The sequence below is a fragment of the Ranitomeya imitator genome, chromosome 5, assembly GCF_032444005.1.
Source record: "Ranitomeya imitator isolate aRanImi1 chromosome 5, aRanImi1.pri, whole genome shotgun sequence".
NCBI classification, from domain to species: Eukaryota; Metazoa; Chordata; class Amphibia; order Anura; family Dendrobatidae; genus Ranitomeya; species Ranitomeya imitator.
Window position 1 is genome coordinate 379,394,452 of NC_091286.1, and position 21,809 is coordinate 379,416,260.

At 45.0% G+C, this 21,809-nt stretch overlaps 1 protein-coding gene across 1 annotated transcript in view; it reads right to left on the minus strand.

Moving 5' to 3' along the window:
• The window catches only part of BAG2 (BAG cochaperone 2), a 76,565-nt gene extending 56,418 nt beyond the window's left edge, over nucleotides 1–20,147 (minus strand). The window contains exon 1 of the mRNA XM_069726724.1: nucleotides 19,909–20,147. Coding sequence (XP_069582825.1) covers nucleotides 19,909–20,033 — 125 coding nt within the window. The 5' untranslated portion in view covers nucleotides 20,034–20,147. The remainder of the gene's footprint in view (nucleotides 1–19,908) is intronic.
• Between the last annotated feature and the right edge of the window lie 1,662 nt (nucleotides 20,148–21,809).

Genomic DNA, 21,809 nt, shown 5'->3' on the forward strand with positions numbered 1-21,809 from the left:
CATCTCTCAAATGCTCTGTAATGCGAGTTTTTAGTTTGCGCGATGTGCAGCCCACATAGGATTTCTGACAGGTAATGCACTCTATTTCATAGACTACATTTTTTGTATGGCAATTTATAAAGCTATTAATGTTATAGCTTTTAGATTTATCAGAGTTCCAAAATTTGTTTCCCAGCTGCGCATGGGTACAAGTACTACAGGCTGCGGTGCCGCATTTAAATAAGCCCTTGCAGTCTAACCAGGTAATAGATTTAGATTTAGTTTTAGAATGAAATGAACTTGGGGCAATAATATCCAGTGGCGTAGGAAGGGGGGTGCGGGGGGGGCGGTCCGCCCCGGGCGGCACAATGCGGGGGGCGGCCAGCGCTGCAGGAGAGGAAAAAAAAAAAAAAAAAAAGACGCCTCTTTAAATCTTCGGGCGGCGCCGTCCGCCGCCACGACCAGGGCCAGCTCCCCCCACCACCGGACCCCGCCCCCCGCTCTGTACTCACCTCTCCTGGTTCCTGCGGCGCCGGCAGCTGCAGCGTCCTCTGACTCTGCGACGTCTCAGAGCAGAGGGCGCGATGACGTCACTACTGTGCGCGCCGCTCTGCCTCTCTGTCCTGAGCGTCGCAGAGCCGGAGAGACGCTGACTGCACCGGACCTGCGCTAGGAACGGGAGAGGTGAGGATTTTACTTTTTTTTTTTTTTCTTTATGTCTGACTGTCTGGGGCTGGGGCAATGCTGGACACACTGGGGCAATACTGGAGACCATGGGGCAGATTGCTGGACACACTGGGGCAATACATGAGACCATGGGGCAGATTGCTGGACACACTGGGGCAATACATGAGACCATGGGGCAGATTGCTGGACACACTGGGGCAATACATGAGACCATGGGGCAGATTGCTGGACACACTGGGGCAATACGGGAGACTATGGGGCAGATTGCTGGACACACTGGGGCAATACAGGAGACCATGTGGCAGAATGCTGGACACACTGGGGCAATACAGGAGACCATGGGGCAGATTGCTGGACACACTGGGGCAATACAGGAGACCATGGGGCAGATTGCTGGACACACTGGGGCAATACTGGAGACCATGGGGCAGAATGCTGGACACACTGGGGCAATACAGGAGACCATGTGGCAGAATGCTGGACACACTGGGGCAATACAGGAGACCATGGGGCAGATTGCTGGACACACTGGGGCAATACAGGAGACCATGTGGCAGAATGCTGGACACACTGGGGCAATACAGGAGACCATGGGGCAGATTGCTGGACACACTGGGGCAATACAGGAGACCATGGGGCAGATTGCTGGACACACTGGGGCAATACTGGAGACCATGGGGCAGAATGCTGGACACACTGGGGCAATACAGGAGACCATGTGGCAGAATGCTGGACACACTGGGGCAATACTGGAGACCATGGGGCAGATTGCTGGACACACTGGGGCAATACTGGAGACCATGGGGCAGAATGCTGGACACACTGGGGAAATACTGGAGACCATGGGGCAGAATGCTGGACACACTGGGGCAATACAGGAGACTATGGGGCAGATTGCTGGACACACTGAATACTGGAGACCATGGGGCAGATTTCAGGACACATTGAGGCAATGCTGGAGACCCTGGGCAGACTTCTGGACATACTGGGGCAATACTGGAGACCATGGGGCAGATTGCTGGACACACCAGGGCAATACTGGAGACCATGGGGCAGAATGCTGGACACACTGGGGCAATACAGGAGACCATGGGGCAGATTGCTGGATACACCGGGGCAATACTGGAGACCATGGGGCAGAATGCTGGACACACTGGGGCAATACAGGAGACCATGGGGCAGATTGCTGGACACACTGGGGCAATACTGGAGACCCTGGGGCAGATTTCTGGACACATTGAGGCAATGCTGGAGACCCTGGGGCAGACTTCTGGACACACTGGGGCAATGCTGGACACTGGGGCAGATTGCTGGACACACTGGGGGTAATATGCTGGACACACTGGGGCAATGCTGGACACTGGGGGTAATATGCTGGACACACTGGGGCAGACTGCTGGACACACTGGGGAAAGGCTGGACACTGGGGCAGATTGCTGGACACACTGGGGGCAGTGCTGGACATACTGGGGCAGATTGCTGGACACACTGGGGGTAATATGCTGGACACACTGGGGCAGATTGCTGGACAACATGGGGGTAATATGCTGGACACACTGGGGCAGATTGCTGGACAACATGGGGGTAATATGCTGGACACACTGGGGGCAGGACTTGAGGCATGGGCAGAATGTAGATACGGGGCATGATTGGAGACACGGGGCAGGATTGGATCATGGGGCAGGACGGATACGATGGAGGCTGGTGGGGCAGGATGTGGAGATCATATGGGGTAGAATGGATACTCATGAGGGCAGGATGCGAGAACATATGGCTGGAGCCAGGAATGAGAAACGGGGCCAGGGTGGGGAATATTATTACCATAGGGGCTAATTAAGGGATATTATTACTGCAGTGATGTATTTATTTTATGAGTATACTGTTTTAAATGGGGGGGCGGTCCTGTTACTGTGCAGAGTGACACTATATCACCTTTTTTTCTTCATGTGATGTAATGTAGAAGTTGTGAAAAATTAAGTAATGTGTTCTGGAAGCGGAGCTCGAGATAACTGTGTTATTTCCTGCAGAAACGAGTCCTGGCTGGAAGGAATGATGGCGGTCTGTGCTGGATGAAAGATTCACCTAGAGACGTCACTGGTGAGTCAGTGTTACCTATACACTGACACTATACACTGTATACTATATAGAGGTCCTGTGTATAATGTCACCAGTGATCTCTGTATTACCTCTACACAGATACTGCATACTAAGTACAGATCTCCTGTGAATACTGGCACTTATGGTGATAGTATTGTGGTTTTTTTTTTATTACTGATCAGTATTGTAGTATTCAGTCACTATGTGGTGGTAATATGTGGTCTGGAAATGGTGTTGTGGTATTTGTCCCTTGTATGTAGTATTATTCGGTCACTATGTGGCCTGGTCATGGTGTGGTGGTATTAAGTCACAGGTGTGGCATGTGGGGGTGACACCATTAGGCCCAGTTTAAGTTCTACAAAACAGGAAAACCGTTTTTGGTAACCTTTGTGTGTATTGAGCCGGGGGGGGGGGGGGGGCGCCAAACTCGGGAACAGCCCCGGGCGGCAAAAGCTCTAGCTACGCCTCTGATAATATCGCCAATAGTTTGTGCCCTTCTAGCAACTATATTTACACCATCCTGTAGTAAGTGTGCTAATTCTTCATCTTCATATAGTATGGGCAATCTATTATTAATAATATTTCTAATCGAATTGAACTGTGGGGAAAATTGTAAACATACATGTAGATTGTTTGCATGTTTTTTGTTTTTACCTTTATTATCAATTGCACATTTTTTATTCTTAGGGGGGACTAAAAGGTCCTCCCTTTGTTTTTTCTCCACTACATTTATAGCCCTGTTCAAAGTCCAATTCGGATAATTTCTAGCCTTTAGCTTGGTTTTTAGTTCCTGGAACTCTTTTGATTGATCCTCTTTATTGCTGCAATTTCGTTTCAACCTGATGAACTCCCCCACTGGTATGGATTTTATAGTATGGGATGGGTGACTACTGTTCGCATGCAAAATTGTGTTGCCACTAATTGGTTTTATATGAGTTCGACTGGTGATAACTTTGCCAACAGTACCACTCAGCTCCAGATCTAAGAAAGAAATGGATTTATTATCCTGAACATAGGTAAATTTTATCCCAAAATTGTTAGAGTTAATGTATTCCACAAATCCTGGTATGGCAGACACATCACCCCCCCAAATAATGAGGGTGTCATCGATGTATCTGCCATACCAGGAGATGTGGTCAACATAAGGGTTCTCAACAGCATAAATAAATTCTTGTTCCCAATGAGCCATTGTCAGATTAGCCAAAGATGGTGAATATTTTGCCCCCATTGGGACTCCCGACTTCTGGATATATACTTCACCATCAAATGAGAAAATATTGTGTTCCATAAGAAAATACGTTACTCTCAGAAGATAATCTATCAGATTTTGAGAGTATTGACCAAAATCTTTAAGATGGAACTCCAGCGCTTTCATGGCTATATTATGGGGCATGCTTGTGTATAGCGAGACTACATCACAGCTGAGCCAGGTGTAATTAGCCTCCCATTTACGATTTTTAAAGGTTTTCAAAATTTCTCTGGAGTCTCACATATCCTGGCATTTTTTTCACCAAAGGTTGTAGCAATGAGTCAACCCATTCACAAAGATGCTCCGACATGGAGCCTATGCCCGAAATTATCGGTCGCATGGCTGGTATACCTGGGCTTTTATGCACCTTAGGGAGGCCATACATTATAGGCAGCTTTGGGGTTTCTACATATAAGTATTCAGCTTGTTTCTTACTTAGGACTGCTAAGAATGCACCCTCTTCAATTAATTTTTTTATTTCAACATTGTATTCTTTAGTCGGATTCTTTTTTAATTTGTTATAGGTAGCATTATCAGATAATAATTCGTGCATTTTATCCTTATAATCCTTTTCATTTAGAATAACTATTAGACCCCCCTTATCACTTTTTTTAATGATAATATTTTTGAAGGATTTTAGTTCATTAAGTGCTTTCCGCTGCCTATAAGAAAGATTTCTCTGCGTTCTATTGTTACTATTCAGGCTATATTCTAATTTTTTGAGGTCCTTTTCGACTAGTTCTTGAAGCTTATCTATACATTCCACTCTAGTCTGTATAGGGTAGAAGTATGGGTTTTTAGTCTTAAAGTTCTTAGATGCGTTTGTGGATCCTTCCATTGATTCATCCTGATTTTCTTTGGATAATTTCATTAAACAGTTCAAAGTAACTTGTTCCTTAAAGGTGAGGTTTTCAAACTCATTAGTCTCTATATCATGATCTTGGTTCGCAACTGTTATTTCATCCGCAGAGAAATGTTTCTTTAAAGTCAGATTTCTTACAAATTTATTAATGTCTAAAATCGTCATAAACAAATTGAAGTCGGCATCTGGTACAAAGTTTACAAATCGCTACAAATCAAACACCAGACCTCAGGTCAATTTTTCATCTACGGAACTCGATTCATCTGATACAAATGCCAGTATGTCAGATACGTCTATACCGAATTTTACATTGGAAAACAGAAGGAAGTCTGGTAAAATGTCAAAAAACTGAAGAGAAGAGCCGGGAGAAAACATAAGAAATCCACCAGGAATAATGACCCGCAACAAAAAGAAATACAAACAATAAAAAAGAGTAATGTGGTCAACTTATCCACCCAAATACTGACACAAGATCAACTAGATGTATTGGCTCTAGGACTAAACTTTGTACCAGATGCCGACTTCAATTTGTTTATGACGATTTTAGACATTAATAAATTTGTAAGAAATCTGACTTTAAAGAAACATTTCTCTGCGGATGAAATAACAGTTGCGAACCAAGATCATGATATAGAGACTAATGAGTTTGAGATCCTCACCTTTAAGGAATAAGTTACTTTGAACTGTTTAATGAAATTATCCAAAGAAAATCAGGATGAATCAATGGAAGGATCCACAAACGCATCTAAGAACTTTAAGACTAAAAACCCATACTTCTACCCTATACAGACTAGAGTGGAATGTATGGATAAATTTCAAGAACTAGTCGAAAAGGACCTCAAAAAATTAGAATATAGCCTGAATAGTAACAATAGAACGCAGAGAAATCTTTCTTATAGGCAGCGGAAAGCACTTAATGAACTAAAATCCTTCAAAAATATTATCATTAAAAAAAGTGATAAGGGGGGTCTAATAGTTATTCTAAATGAAAAGGAGTATAAGGATAAAATGCACGAATTATTATCTGATAATGCTACCTATAACAAATTAAAAAAGAATCCGACTAAAGAATACAATGTTGAAATAAAAAAATTAATTGAAGAGGGTGCATTCTTAGCAGTCCTAAGTAAGAAACAAGCTGAATACTTATATGTAGAAACCCCAAAGCTGCCTATAATGTATGGCCTCCCTAAGGTGCATAAAAGCCCAGGTATACCAGCCATGCGACCGATAATTTCGGGCATAGGCTCCATGTCGGAGCATCTTTGTGAATGGGTTGACTCATTGCTACAACCTTTGGTGAAAAAAATGCCAGGATATGTGAGACTCCAGAGAAATTTTGAAAACCTTTAAAAATCGTAAATGGGAGGCTAATTACACCTGGCTCAGCTGTGATGTAGTCTCGCTATACACAAGCATGCCCCATAATATAGCCATGAAAGCGCTGGAGTTCCATCTTAAAGATTTTGGTCAATACTCTCAAAATCTGATAGATTATCTTCTGAGAGTAACGTATTTTCTTATGGAACACAATATTTTCTCATTTGATGGTGAAGTATATATCCAGAAGTCGGGAGTCCCAATGGGGGCAAAATATTCACCATCTTTGGCTAATCTGACAATGGCTCATTGGGAACAAGAATTTATTTATGCTGTTGAGAACCCTTATGTTGACCACATCTCCTGGTATGGCAGATACATCGATGACACCCTCATTATTTGGGGGGGTGATGTGTCTGCCATACCGGGATTTGTGGAATACATTAACTCTAACAATTTTGGGATAAAATTTACCTATGTTCAGGATAATAAATCCATTTCTTTCTTAGATCTGGAGCTGAGTGGTACTGTTGGCAAAGTTATCACCAGTCGAACTCATATAAAACCAATTAGTGGCAACACAATTTTGCATGCGAACAGTAGTCACCCATCCCATACTATAAAATCCATACCAGTGGGGGAGTTCATCAGGTTGAAACGAAATTGCAGCAATAAAGAGGATCAATCAAAAGAGTTCCAGGAACTAAAAACCAAGCTAAAGGCTAGAAATTATCCGAATTGGACTTTGAACAGGGCTATAAATGTAGTGGAGAAAAAACAAAGGGAGGGCCTTTTAGTCCCCCCTAAGAATAAAAAATGTGCAATTGATAATAAAGGTAAAAACAAAAAACATGCAAACAATCTACATGTATGTTTACAATTTTCCCCACAGTTCAATTCGATTAGAAATATTATTAATAATAGATTGCCCATACTATATGAAGATGAAGAATTAGCACACTTACTACAGGATGGTGTAAATATAGTTGCTAGAAGGGCACAAACTATTGGCGATATTATTGCCCCAAGTTCATTTCATTCTAAAACTAAATCTAAATCTATTACCTGGTTAGACTGCAAGGGCTTATTTAAATGCGGCACCGCAGCCTGTAGTACTTGTACCCATGCGCAGCTGGGAAACAAATTTTGGAACTCTGATAAATCTAAAAGCTATAACATTAATAGCTTTATAAATTGCCATACAAAAAATGTAGTCTATGAAATAGAGTGCATTACCTGTCAGAAATCCTATGTGGGCTCCACATCGCGCAAACTAAAAACTCGCATTACAGAGCATTTGAGAGATGTTAATACATGCAATGTGACAAATAGAAATTTATCAATGGCTGCAAAACATTTCCGTACAGTGCACAATGGAAATACCTCATCCTTTAAGGTGCATGGCATAGAAAAAGTGTATAAACCGAATCGAGGAGGAGACACAAATAGACGTCTCCTTACGAGAGAGGCGTTTTGGATTTTTAATCTCAATACTCGATTTCCATCGGGGTTAAATAAAAGAAACGAATTGTTATACTATTACTGCTAATTATGTAGTGTTTTTGTTTTAAAATGTATATTATACTCACATATATGTCTGAAGGACCTTTCACTGCAAATCACGTGATGTGGAGAGGGTGGAACCTCTCGCTTTGGAATACTATATATGTGTAGCTTTTACTTGCAATGTAACACGGGCATGAGTAAGACCGATCCAGGTCGAATCGCGTAGCCTCATTCATTACTAACACCTGTTTGGTCCATTGCATGTAAGGATTGTCAATTTTAACCATTTGGATTATTAAAGTTTTCAAGATTTTATTGGAGCTGAAGTATCTACCTTTTGTTGGATTTGCTGCTGCTAGACGTTTGGGTCAAGACGGACTTTCGTGCTCCATTACGGCTGGTCTGGTTGGTGAGCTGGCTTAGGGTTTTTTAGCCGTTCTCTTTATATATCAATCAGGAGTCATACTGGGTGCACGAGACCAAAGGGCCCATTTACACTGGCCGGTAATCAGGAGTCATACTGGGTGCATGAAACCAAAGGGTCAATTTACACTGGCCGGTAATCAGGAGTCATACTGGGTGCATGAAACCAAAGAGCCAATTTACACTTGCCGGTAATCAGGAGTAAAACGGGGTGCATGAAACCAAAGGGCCCTTTTACACTTGCCGGTAATCAGGAGTCATACCGGGTGCATGAGATCAAAGGGCCCATTTACACTGGCCGGTAATCAGGAGTCATACCGGGTGCATGAGACCAAAGGGCCCATTTACACTGGCCGGTAATCAGGAGTCATACCGGGTGCATGAGACCAAAGGGTCCATTTACACTGGCCGGTAATCAGGAGTCATACTGGGTGCATGAAACCAAAGGACCAATTTACACTGGCCGGTAATCAGGAGTCATACTGGGTGCATGAAACCAAAGGGCCCATTTACACTGGCTGGTAATCAGGAGTAAAATCGGGTGCATGAGACCAAAGGGCCCATTTACACTTGTCGGTAATCAGGAGTCATACCGGGTGCATGAGACCAAAGGGCCCATTTACACTGGCCGATAACCAGGAGTCATACTGGGTGCATGAGACCAAAGGGCCCATTTACACTGGCTGGTAATCAGGAGTCATACTGGGTGCATGAGACCAAAGGACCCATTTACACTGGCCGGTAATCAGGAGTCACACTGGGTGCATGAGACCAAAGGGCCCATTTATACTGGCCTGTAATCAGGAGTCATACTGGGTGCATGAAACCAAAGGGCCCATTTACACTGGTTGGTAATCAGGAGTCATACCGGGTGCATGAAACCAAAGGACCCATTTATACTGGCCTGTAATCAGGAGTCATACTGGGTGCATGAAACCAAAGGGCCCATTTACACTGGCTGGTAATCAGGAGTAAAACTGGGTGCATGAAACCAAAGGGCCCATGTACACTGGCCTGTAATCAGGAGTCATAACGGGTGCTTGAGACCAAAGGGCCCATTTACACTGGCCGATAACCAGGAGTCATACTGAGTGCTAGAGACCAAAGGACCCATTTACACTGGCCGGTAATCAGGAGTCATACTGGGTGCATGAAACCAAATGGCCAATTTACACTGGCCGGTAATCAGGAGTCATACTAGGTGCATGAGACCAAAGGGCCCATTTACACTGGCCGGTAATCGTGAAAAGAGGAACACACTGACTGCAATCAGGCCGGCAATCTCCCAATTTCACTCTTTCATTTGGTGAAAAGATTTTAAACTTCCTGTGTAAACAGTAATGTGCTACTGAGACAATTACATTCCATCTGCCCCATTTATCATTTCTAATTATTTTACTTTTCTCTTTTGTCCTGTTGTATTCTTTGCTGTTTTTAGAAACTCTTCAAAATTGCGCATGCAGGTTAATCAAAAAGCTCAGAAAGGGACTGGAGTAAATTTGAGAAAGAAAATGTGTTTTTTTTACAAAGCTATAATAAATCATGTGTAGGCTGCTACAATATTCACAAGGCAAACAGAAAAAAAAACAAAAAAACAGGTGAGCATCAAAAAAATAGACCTCAAAATAAGTGCACCTTCAAAAACGAAAATGAAAAAATACCATAAAATAGGAAAAACTAGACAAAAATAGCCGCAAATTCAACAATAGATGGGCCCTTAATTTCTATCAATGATCGTTACGTGAGCATGGAGAGTGCCGTCTGCCTGTCTGAACAGACTACTACATGAACACCTTAGGCCTGTTTCATACGTCAGTGTCTCCGGTACGTGAGGTGACAGTTTCCTCACGTACCGGAGACACTGACACACGTAGACACATAAAAATCAATGCATCTGTGCAGATGTCATTGATTTTTTGTGGACCGTGTCTCCGTGTGCCAAACACTGAGACATGTCAGTGTTCGTGGGAGCGCACGTATTACACGGACCCATTAAAGTCAATGGGTCCGTGTAAAACTCGTACCGCACACGGACGTTGTCCGTGTGCCGTGCAGGAGACAGCACTACATTAAGCGCTGTCCCCCCCCACTGGTGCTGAAGCCGCGATTCATATCTTCCCTGCAGCAAAGTTTGCTGCAGAGAAGGTATGAATAATAGTGTTTAAAATAAAGATCTATGTGCCAGATGCCCTATGGGAGGTGGAGCCGCATATTCATTACTGTAAATGAGCGGCCCCACGTGACCGCATACAGGAGAAGATGCGGCCAGAACAGGAAGCAGCGACAGCCAACGAGGGAGCTGGGTGAGTATTTTCAGAACAGCGGGGGGGGGGGGGGGGGGACGCTGTCCGTGTGCCGTGCAGGAGACCGCGCTACATTAAGCGCTGTCCCCCCCACTGGTGCTGAAGCCGCGATTCATATCTTCCCTGCAGCAGCGTTTGCCGCAGAGAAGATATGAATAATAGTATTTAAAATAAAGATCTATGTGCCACCCGCCCTCCCACCTCCTGTGCGAGCCCCCCCTCAGCCCCCCCCCCCCCCCCCCCCCCCCCCCGCTGTTCTGAAAATACTCACCCAGCTCCCTCGTTGGCTGTCGCTGCTTCCTGTTCTGGCCGCATCTTCTCCTGTATGCGGTCACGTGGGGCCGCTCATTTACAGTAATGAATATGCGGCTCCACCTCCCATAGGGCATCTGGCACATAGATCTTTATTTTAAACACTATTATTCATACCTTCTCTGCAGCAAACTTTGCTGCAGGGAAGATATGAATCGCGGCTTCAGCACCAGTGGGGGGGGACAGCGCTTAATGTAGTGCTGTCTCCTGCACGGCACACGGACTGCACACGGACAACGTCCGTGTGCGGTACGAGTTTTACACGGACCCATTGACTTTAATGGGTCCGTGTAATACGTGCGCTCCCACAAACACTGACATGTCTCCATGTTTGACACACGGAGACACGGTCCACAAAAAATCAATGACATCTGCACAGATGCATTGATTTTTATGTGTCTACGTGTGTCAGTGTCTCCGATACGTGAGGAAACTGTCACCTCACGTACCGGAGACACTGACGTGTGAAACAGGCCTTACAAAGGTTTTCAGGATTTTTTGCAAACTCAAGGGACTAAAGAAAATCTGCAGTCCTCTACTAAGAAGTAACCCAGTTTTTTGTTCTTCCCCATGTTCAAAGCATCGTTGAACTTTCTAATGAGTTGGAGTCAAGCCAACTATAGAAATTGTGAAATGACCGAAGATAAGAACTGTAAAGCACACAAAGAATAAACAAGCAAGTGCAATGCATAAAAAGTATAACTAATGCTGTACTAGGAAAGCCTGCAAAAATGTAAAGCATGCAAAATCAGGTACTAACAGTAATAATAATAATAATAATAATACCAGAAGCAGGAGAATAAAAGCAAGACAAGCAGGGAGAACACAGGAGTCAGGCTATGTGTACACGTAGAAAAATCCGCTGCAGATTTTTCCGCAGCGGATTTGATAAATCCACAGTGCAAAACCGCTGCGGTTTTTACTGCGGATTTATCGTGGTTTTTAATGCGGATTCTGCTGTGGTTTTCCATCTGCATTTTTCTATTGGACCAGATGGAAAACCGCTGCGGATTCCGCACAAAGAATTGACATGCTGCGGAAAATAATCTGCTGCGTTTCCGCGCGGCTTTTTCCGCAGCATGGGCACAGCGTTATTGGTTTCCCATAAGTTTACATTGTACTGTAAACTCATGAGAAACTGCTGCGGATCCGCAGCTGCGGAAACGCTGCGGATCCGCAGCAAAATCCGCAACGTGTGCACATAGCCTCAGAGCGGCTAATTGCGGGTGAAAGTGAGCAGACAAGCCCGTTGTGTATCTCCGGATCAGACCAATCACTTTCCCGTTTAATTACTGCAGTTGTTTGCTGCTGCCTCCAGATGGGTTTCCCATGTCCTAGTAAAAGAGGTTTACAGTAATGGGGAAGGCCATCTGTTATCATACAGCGGATCAGCACAGCGTTCCCAGCAGGCCACGTTAGTATGGTAAATAATAGGGCACATACAACATGTTGTCTTGTTCATATTTATCCAAAAAAGGAAATGTGGAATAAAAGAGATTCACACCCACATGGGAGTTACACCAAAATACTGGCTGCAGGTACCAAGGTATTTTGTCCTGATAAACAGATAATGTCACGAAAACCTGATGAACCCAATTAGAGTATGTTCACACTATGCTTTTTTGCAGCTTTTTTTCTGCAAGAAAAATGCAGAGCGCTGGCAGTAGAAATGCAGCGTATTTTACGCCTTTTTTAAAAATATTTCATGCAGGTTTTTTGCATTTTTTACGCAAGCAGCTAAATAGGTAAAATAAAAACATAGCAAAAGAACTGAAAGAGTTGACATAATAAATAAACGCACTGCACCACAAAAACTGCCAGGACGATAAAATACACTATGAATCTGACTTTAGAAACCTCATTTATTTTGCTGCTAACCGTAAAACACTTGAGATTTTTTCAGAATGAAAAAAAAAAACAAAGCAAAAACACAACACGTGAACAAGCTTTTACGATGAACGGGGTCCGTCTAGCACCGCTGGTGTCCATTATGTAATGGACGTGTCACTCAGTTTTGTTTCTTTTTGTTCTATGACAGAGAGAACAACAATGTTAAAGGGAACCTGTCACCTGAATTTGGAGGGACCGGTTTTCGGTCATATGGGCGGAGTTTTTGGGTGTTTGATTCACCCTTTCCTTACCCGCTGGCTGCATGCTGGCCGCAATATACAGGTCCTTCTCAAAAAATTAGCATATAGTGTTAAATTTCATTATTTACCATAATGTAATGATTACAATTAAACTTTCATATATTATAGATTCATTATCCCCACCTCATCCCTAACCTTTCCACGGTCTTCATCCCAACCCTAACGCACCTCTTCAACCTCTCACTCACAACAGGTGTCTTTCCCTCATCCTTCAAGCATGCCAAGATCACACCCATCCTCAAAAAGCCCTCCCTCGACCCATCCTCTGTGTCTAGCTATCGCCCGATATCTCTTCTCCCTTATGCCTCCAAATTGCTGGAGCAACACGTCCATCTTGAACTGTCCTCCCACTTCTCCTCCTGCTCCCTCTTTGATCGGTTACAATCAGGCTTCCGTTCCCATCACTCAACTGAAACTGCCCTAACTAAAGTCACCAATGACCTACTAACTGCCAGGAGCAAGCGACACTACTCTGTCCTCCTTCTCCTGGACTTGTCTTCTGCCTTTGACACTGTAGACCACTCCCTTTTGCTACAAATCCTCTCATCCCTTGGCATCACAGACTTGGCCCTTTCCTGGATCTCGTCATATCTGACAGACCGAACATTCAGTGTCTCCCTCCCCCACACCACCTCCTCACTTCGCCCCTTGTCAGTCGGTGTTCCTCAAGGCTCTGTTCTAGGACCCCTACTCTTCTCCATCTACACTTTCGGCCTGGGACAGCTCATAGAATCCCACGGTATGCAGTACCATCTCTACGCTGACGACACGCAGATCTACCTCTCCGGACCTGACCTCTCCTCCTTGCTTACCAAAATCCCGCACTGTCTGTCTGCCATTTCAGCCTTCTTTTCTGCTCGCTTTCTACAACTGAACATGGACAAAACAGAATTCATCATCTTTCCCCCATCTCACTCTACCCCTCCACCAGACCTATCCATCAATGTCAATGGCTGCTCACTATCCCCAGTCCCACACGCCCGGTGCCTCGGGGTGATCCTCGACTCTGCCCTCTCTTTCAAGCCACATATCCAAGCCCTTGCCTCCTCCTGTCGTCTCAAACTCAAAAATATTTCCCGGATCCGTGCTTTCCTTGACCGCAACACTGCAAAAACGCTAGTGCATGCCCTTATCATCTCCCGCCTCGACTACTGCAACCTCCTACTCTCTGGACTCCCCTCTAGCACTCTGGCACCACTCCAATCCATCCTACACTCTGCTGCCCGACTAATCCACCTGTCCCCCCGCTATTCCCCAGCCTCTCCCCTGTGTCAAGCCCTTCACTGGCTTCCTATCGCCCAGAGACTCCAGTTCAAAACCCTCACACTGACATACAAAGCCATCCACAACCTGTCTCCTCCATACATCTGTGACATGGTCTCCCGGTACCTACCTACACGCGACCTCCGGTCCTCCCAAGACCTCCTTCTCTACTCCCCTCTCATCTCTTCTTCCCATAACCGCATCCAAGACTTCTCCCGTGCTTCCCCCATACTCTGGAACTCTCTACCCCAACACATCAGACTTGCGCCTACCATAGAAACCTTCAAAAAGAACCTGAAGACTCATCTCTTCCGACAAGCCTACAGCCTGCAGTGATCCTCAACCTACTGAACAGCCGCACAGCCAGCTCTTCCCTCTCCTAGTGTATCCTCACCCACCCCCTGCAGACTGTGAGCCCTCGCGGGCAGGGTCCTCCCTCCTTATGTACTCGTGTGCCTTGTTATCTGCTCATGTTTAATGTATTTGTCTATATTTGCCCCGTATTCACATGTAAAGCGCCATGGAATAAATGGCGCTATAAAAATGTATAATAATAAATTATCCACCAACTGAAATTTGTCAGGTCTTTTATTGTTTTAATACTGATGATTTTGGCATACAACTCCTGATAACCCAAAAAACCTGTCTCAATAAATTAGCATATCAAGAAAAGGTTCTCTAAACGACCTATTACCCTAATCTTCTGAATCAACTAATTAACTCTAAACACATGCAAAAGATACCTGAGGCTTTTATAAACTCCCTGCCTGGTTCATTACTCAAAACCCCCATCATGGGTAAGACTAGCGACCTGACAGATGTCAAGAAGGCCATCATTGACACCCTCAAGCAAGAGGGTAAGACCCAGAAAGAAATTTCTCAACAAATAGGCTGTTCCCAGAGTGCTGTATCAAGGCACCTCAATGGTAAGTCTGTTAGAAGGAAACAATGTGGCAGAAAACGCTGTACAACGAGAAGAGGAGAGCGGACCCTGAGGAAGATTGTGGAGAAGGACCGATTCCAGACCTTGGGGAACCTGAGGAAGCAGTGGACTGAGTCTGGTGTGGAAACATCCAGAGCCACCGTGCACAGGCGTGTGCAGGAAATGGGCTACAGGTGCCGCATTCCCCAGGTAAAGCCACTTTTGAACCATAAACAGCGGCAGAGGCGCCTGACCTGGGCTACAGAGAAGCAGCACTGGACTGTTGCTAAGTGGTCCCAAGTACTTTTTTCTGATGAAAGCAAATTTTGCATGTCATTCGGAAATCAAGGTGCCAGAGTCTGGAGGAAGACTGGGGAGAAGGAAATGCCAAAATGCCTGAAGTCCAGTGTCAAGTACCCACAGTCAGTGATGGTGTGGGGTGCCATGTCAGCTGCTGGTGTTGGTCCACTGTGTTTCATCAAGGGCAGGGTCAATGCAGCTAGCTATCAGGAGATTTTGGAGCACTTCATGCTTCCATCGGCTGAAATGCTTTATGGAGATGAAGATTTCATTTTGCAGCACGACCTGGCACCTGCTCACAGTGCCAAAACCACTGGTAAATGGTTTACTGACCATGGTATTACTGTGCTCAATTGGCCTGCCAACTCTCCTGACCTGAACCCCATAGAGAATCTGTGGGATATTGTGAAGAGAAAGTTGAGAGACGCAAGACCCAACACTCTGGATGAGCTTAAGGCCGCTATTGAAGCATCCTGGGCCTCCATAACATCTCAGCAGTGTCACAGGCTGATTGCCTCCATGCCACGCCGCATTGAAGCAGTCATTTCTGCCAAATGATTCCCGACCAAGTATTGAGTGCATAACTGAACATTATTATTTGATGGTTTTTTTGTTTGTTATTAAAAAACACTTTTATTTGATTGGATGGGTGAAATATGCTAATTTATTGAGACAGGTTTTTTGGGTTATCAGGAGTTGTATGCCAAAATCATCAGTATTAAAACAATAAAAGACCTGACAAATTTCAGTTGGTGGATAATGAATCTATAATATATGAAAGTTTAATTGTAATCATTACATTATGGTAAATAATGAAATTTAACACTATATGCTAATTTTTTGAGAAGGACCTGTAGGATTGAAGTTCATTCTCTGTCCTCCATAGTACATGCCTGCACAAGGCAAGATTGCCTTGCGCAGGCATGTACTACAGAGGACACAGCATGAACTTCAACCCAATATTGCAGCCAGCCGGTAAGGAAAGGGTGAATCCAACACCCGAAAACTCCGCCCATATGTCCGAAAACCTGTCTCGCCAAATTCAGGTGACAGGTTCCCTTTAAGGCTCACCTCACACATGCGCATAAATCGGGCGAGTGCAATGCGAGAAAAAAAAAAAAAAAAAAAAGGGTCGCACTCGGACCACTATTATTCAATGAAGCAGAGCAGATCTGCGGATTTTTTCTTACATGTATTCGCCATGCTGTGAATCATCCCCCAAAATTGGATGGGTGTGAGAAAAAAAACCAGATGCCATACAGACAGTCAGGATTATTACGGATACATTACAATTCTGTAACATAGGAAACGGTCAATGTCCTGTAAATGATTAATAGCTACTGAGTAAAAAAAATGGATTGTACACAGACAGCACACAAAGTACAATGAAAAAAAAATCATCCCACTCACCTGGATGAGATTGTGACTGATTTATACACAAGTGTGAGCGAACCATTAGGCTATGTGCGCACGTTGCGGATTCTCTGCGGATCAGCAGCGTTTTTTGAGGTGCAGAAACGCTGCAGATCCGCAATTGATTTACAGTACAATGTAAATCAATGAGAAAAAAAAAATGTTGTGCACTCTTTGCGGAAAATCCACTGCGGAAACGCTGCGGTTTAAAAGAAGTAGCATGTCACTTCTTTTTTGTGAATCTGCAGCGTTTTTGTACCCATTCCTTTATAGAAAACCGCAGGGGTAAAAAACACAGCAAATCCGCAAGAAAACCGCAACAAAAACGCACAAAAAACGCTGCGGAACCGCACAAAAACCGCGACAAATCCGCAGGTGCGTTTTCTGCCAGGAGAGGCAGAATCCGCACCAGAAATTTCTGAGCCTAATCCGCAACGTGTGCACATAGTCTTAGGGTATGTGTCCACCTTCAGGATGGCCGGCGGTTTGGTCGGAGCGGCAAACCCGCTCCGCGCCCTTCTGTGACGCGATGATGCCGGATGTGTTCATAGCACACATCCGGGATCATCGCACCCCACCATAGGGCCCTGTGTTATACCTTGCGGCGACGCAAGGTATACGGACATGCTGCGATCTTAAAAGACGCGCTGCATGACCAGAGTCGCAGGGCCGCTGGGTGTGTGTTACCACACATAGTGGAGACGGGATTTCATTAAATCCCCTCCACTATGCTGTAACATCTGGACGCTGCGTGTTTGACGCTGCGTCTCTATGCAGCATCAAACACGCAGCGTTTCCTGAACGTGGACACATACCCTTAGGCTGTGTGCCCACGTTCGGATTTTTAGCTTTTTTTTTTTAGCATTTCTGCAGCGGTTTTCCGCTGCAAACATGCTAAAAAAAAGCTTACATTAAGCATACCATTATTTTAATGCATTCCGCAATTTTTGTGCCCATGCTGCGGTTTTTCCCGCAAAAAAAACGCATCGCGGAAAAAAACGCAGCATGTTCATTAGTTTTGCGGAAAATCTGCGAGTTTGCCGCTATATTATTGTATTGGGACGCTTGTGAAAAAAACGCAAAAAAAGCGAGAAAAATGCAAGCAGATTTCCTTCGAAAGGAGTTCGGTTTTGATCAGGAAAACTCTGCGAACAATCCTGAACATGGGCACAGCCTTAAAGCGTTTCTCCTCTCAGGAATGTGGACTCCAAACTTAAAATCCCAGTAAGTGTTTTTTGTGGCCCGTTATTGCGGCCCTTTTTTGCAGGCTGTATCACCACAATTTTCAAGGTCTGCCACAATACTGGACTGCAAAAAACTTGTGGATCGCAGTTTTTCAGATTCCCAATACTATAGCAAAAGGATTAGGAAAATAAAACGGCGGTCCGCAAAACCGGAAGTCACGGCGATTTACAATGGGGGCCGTGTCGGTAAGCTGTGAAAAATATCGAGCAAGCTCGGCCCTCACGGCCATACAGCGTACCATGAAATTATTGCTGCCCGTTTTTGCGGCCCCATAGAAATCTATTGGGGCTGCAAAATCACGGCAAGTGTAAAAGCAGCCTAAGATGCCTAAAATAACAAGCAGGTACTCACCCTCCCCGGGTCCAGCACTGGCTCTCCACCATTGCCAGGTGTCTTAGATGTAGCGGTGCCATCACTGCTCTAGCCAATCACTGAGCGCTATGGCTGCACTGTAGATGGCACGAGCAACTGAGCTCAGTGATTGGCTACACTTGTCATATGACCTATTGATGTGATGTCACCGCTACATCCAAGACACCGAGCCCTGAGCAGTGGCGAGGAGCCAGCGCTGGACCCGGGGAGGGCGAGTACCTGCTCTCCGTTGGGGTCACTTTCCTAATAGTGGACAATTCCTTCAACAAAAATGTAAATATGCTGCTGACATAACCAAGACATTCTGAATTCAGAAGCACTTCTTAGGCTGTGTGCACACGTTGCTGTTTTTTCGTGGTTTTTCCCGATAAAAACGCTATAAAACCGCAAAAAAACCGCATAGAATAAGCATCCCATCATTTAGAATGAATTCCGCATGTTTTGTGCACATGATGCGGAAAAAAACGCATCGCGGTAAAAAACGCAGCATGTTCATTAATTTTGCGCTTTTTTTGCGGGTTTCCCACTACAAAATGAATTGGGAAATGTCCGGAAAAAAACGCATCACAAACGCGGCAATAACACATGCAGATTTCTTGCAGAAAATGTCAGTTTTTTCTCAGGAATTTTCTGCGAGAAATCCTGAACGTGTGCACATAGTCTACAGTGACAGACAGACTATGGCAGGTGCTGAGAGCTGGGGCAGCCTGTTGTGTTCAGGAACCTCACACAGATTTTCGGGCCTATGACAACCGCCCTAAACGGCAACCAGAAACCCATTAGCTTTGTTACGGCTGTGGATTCCCCCTCACATATTAGCACTTCTTTAATATGTGGCAGGTCAGTGATTGACGTGGATCTGCACAGACTCAGCCTGTCCACGTTTCCCCTCACAGCGTCACCGGGGAGGCACAAAGCCACCGCAGTCAGGTCAAGGTGGCCGGGCCAGGAGCCAGCTCCACATCAGTCTCAAGTAGTTCATGGAGTTTATACCCAACATGTAGAAAAAATACAGAGCATGAAGGAGACTCATGGAAAGGACATGAAGCCCTTGTTAGGCCACGTTCACACATTCAGTATTTAGTCAGTATTTTACCTCAGTATTTGTATAAGACAAAACCAGGAGTGGAACAATCAGAGGAAAGTATAATAGACACATGTGCACCACTTCTGCATTTATCACCCACTCCTGGGTTTGGCTTACACATACTGATGTAAAATACTGACCAAATACTGCTAGTGTGAACGTGGCCTTAATTACACACAACAACGATGCTCTGCACCCATATTGGGGCATGACTATGCAGGACACAGTCCCTGGGTGGGCTCTAATAATGGGCACCCAGCTTTCCAGGAGACAGATCAACATGACAGATTTTTAAGCCTCAAGGACAATATACTATGCAATGCCAGATGACCTGTGCCCACTGCTCTGTGCTGCCATCTGGTGCCATACTGCCCTGGGTAATGCCAGGTCATGGTGTCAGGTCCCCCTGCCCCGTTACCTTATCTCGAGGTCATCCAGAACTTCCACCAGGTGAGTGGACCGGGCTGCCATGGACATGGAGCGGCAGAACTTGCCCCCATTTTGCCCCTCGTTAGCCTTGGCTTGGATCTTGGCTTGTGCCATGTGTGTGCCGGGTAATGGAGACCAGCTGACAGTGCCGGGTTATGGCAGCCCTGCTAGGAGCTTTCTAGACACATCTTCGCCAGACACTCGGAGTCTGATGAAACATTTCCTAACAAGGACCTGGGCGGATCCTGCTCCCTCCCTGCCCCCCGCAGTGGGCACTGCCAGGGGCTCTGCTGCTCCACGTGTGATGCCAGTGCTGTGCCCGGCTCTGCACCATGGGGTTACTGACACTCGGACCTTGTGTAATGGGGGGCTGGCACCCCAATAATAAACGCTGGAATAAAGCATGCTGCACCCCAATAATAAACGCTAGAATAAATCGTGCTGCACCCCAATAATAAACGCTAGAATAAAGCGTGCTGCACCCCAATAATAAACGCTAGAATAAAGCGTGCTGCACCCCAATAATAAACGCTGGAATAAAGCGTGCTGCACCCCAATAATAAACGCTAGAATAAAGCGTGCTGCACCCCAATAATAAACACTAGAATAAAGCGTGTCGCACCCCAATAATAAACGCTAGAATAAAGCGTGCTGCACCCGAATAATAAACGCTGGAATAAAGCGTGCTGCACCCCAATAATAAACGCTAGAATAAAGCGTGCTGCACCCCAATAATAAACGCTAGAATAAAGCGTGCTGCACCCCAATAATAAACGCTAGAATAAAGCGTGTCGCACCCCAATAATAAACGCTAGAATAAAGCGTGCTGCACCCCAATAATAAACACTAGAATAAAGCGTGCTGCGCCCCAATAATAAACACTAGAATAAAGCGTGCTGCGCCCCAATAATAAACACTAGAATAAAGCGTGTCGCACCCCAATAATAAACGCTAGAATAAAGCGTGCTGCACCCCAATAATAATCCTAGAATAAAGCGTGCTGCACCCCAATAATAAACGCTGGAATAAAGCGTGCTGCGCCCCAATAATAAACACTAGAATAAAGCGTGTCGCACCCCAATAATAAACGCTAGAATAAAGCGTGCTGCACCCGAATAATAAACGCTGGAATAAAGCGTGCTGCACCCCAATAATAAACGCTAGAATAAAGCGTGCTGCACCCCAATAATAAACACTAGAATAAAGCGTGCTGCGCCCCAATAATAAACACTAGAATAAAGCGTGCTGCGCCCCAATGATAAACGCTGGAATAAAGCGTGCTGCACCCCAATAATAAACGCTAGAATAAAGCATGCTGCACCCCAATAATAAACGCTAGAATAAAGCGTGCTGCACCCCAATAATAAACACTAGAATAAAGCGTGCTGCACCCCAATAATAAACGCTAGAATAAAGCGTGCTGCACCCCAATAATAATCGCTAGAATAAAGCGTGCTGCACCCCAATAATAAACACTAGAATAAAGCGTGCTGCACCCCAATGATAAACGCTGGAATAAAGCGTGCTGCACCCCAATGATAAACGCTAGAATAAAGCGTGCTGCACCCCAATAATAAACGCTAGAATAAAGCGTGCTGCACCCCAATAATAAACGCTAGAATAAAGCGTGCTGCACCCCAATAATAAACGCTAGAATAAAGCGTGCTGCACCCCAATAATAAACGCTAGAATAAAGCGTGCTGCACCCCAATAATAAACGCTAGAATAAAGCGTGCTGCACCCCAATAATAAACGCTAGAATAAAGCGTGCTGCACCCCAATAATAAACCCTAGAATAAAGCGTGCTGCACCCCAATAATAAACGCTAGAATAAAGCGTGCTGCACCCCAATAATAATCGCTAGAATAAAGCGTGCTGCACCCCAATAAT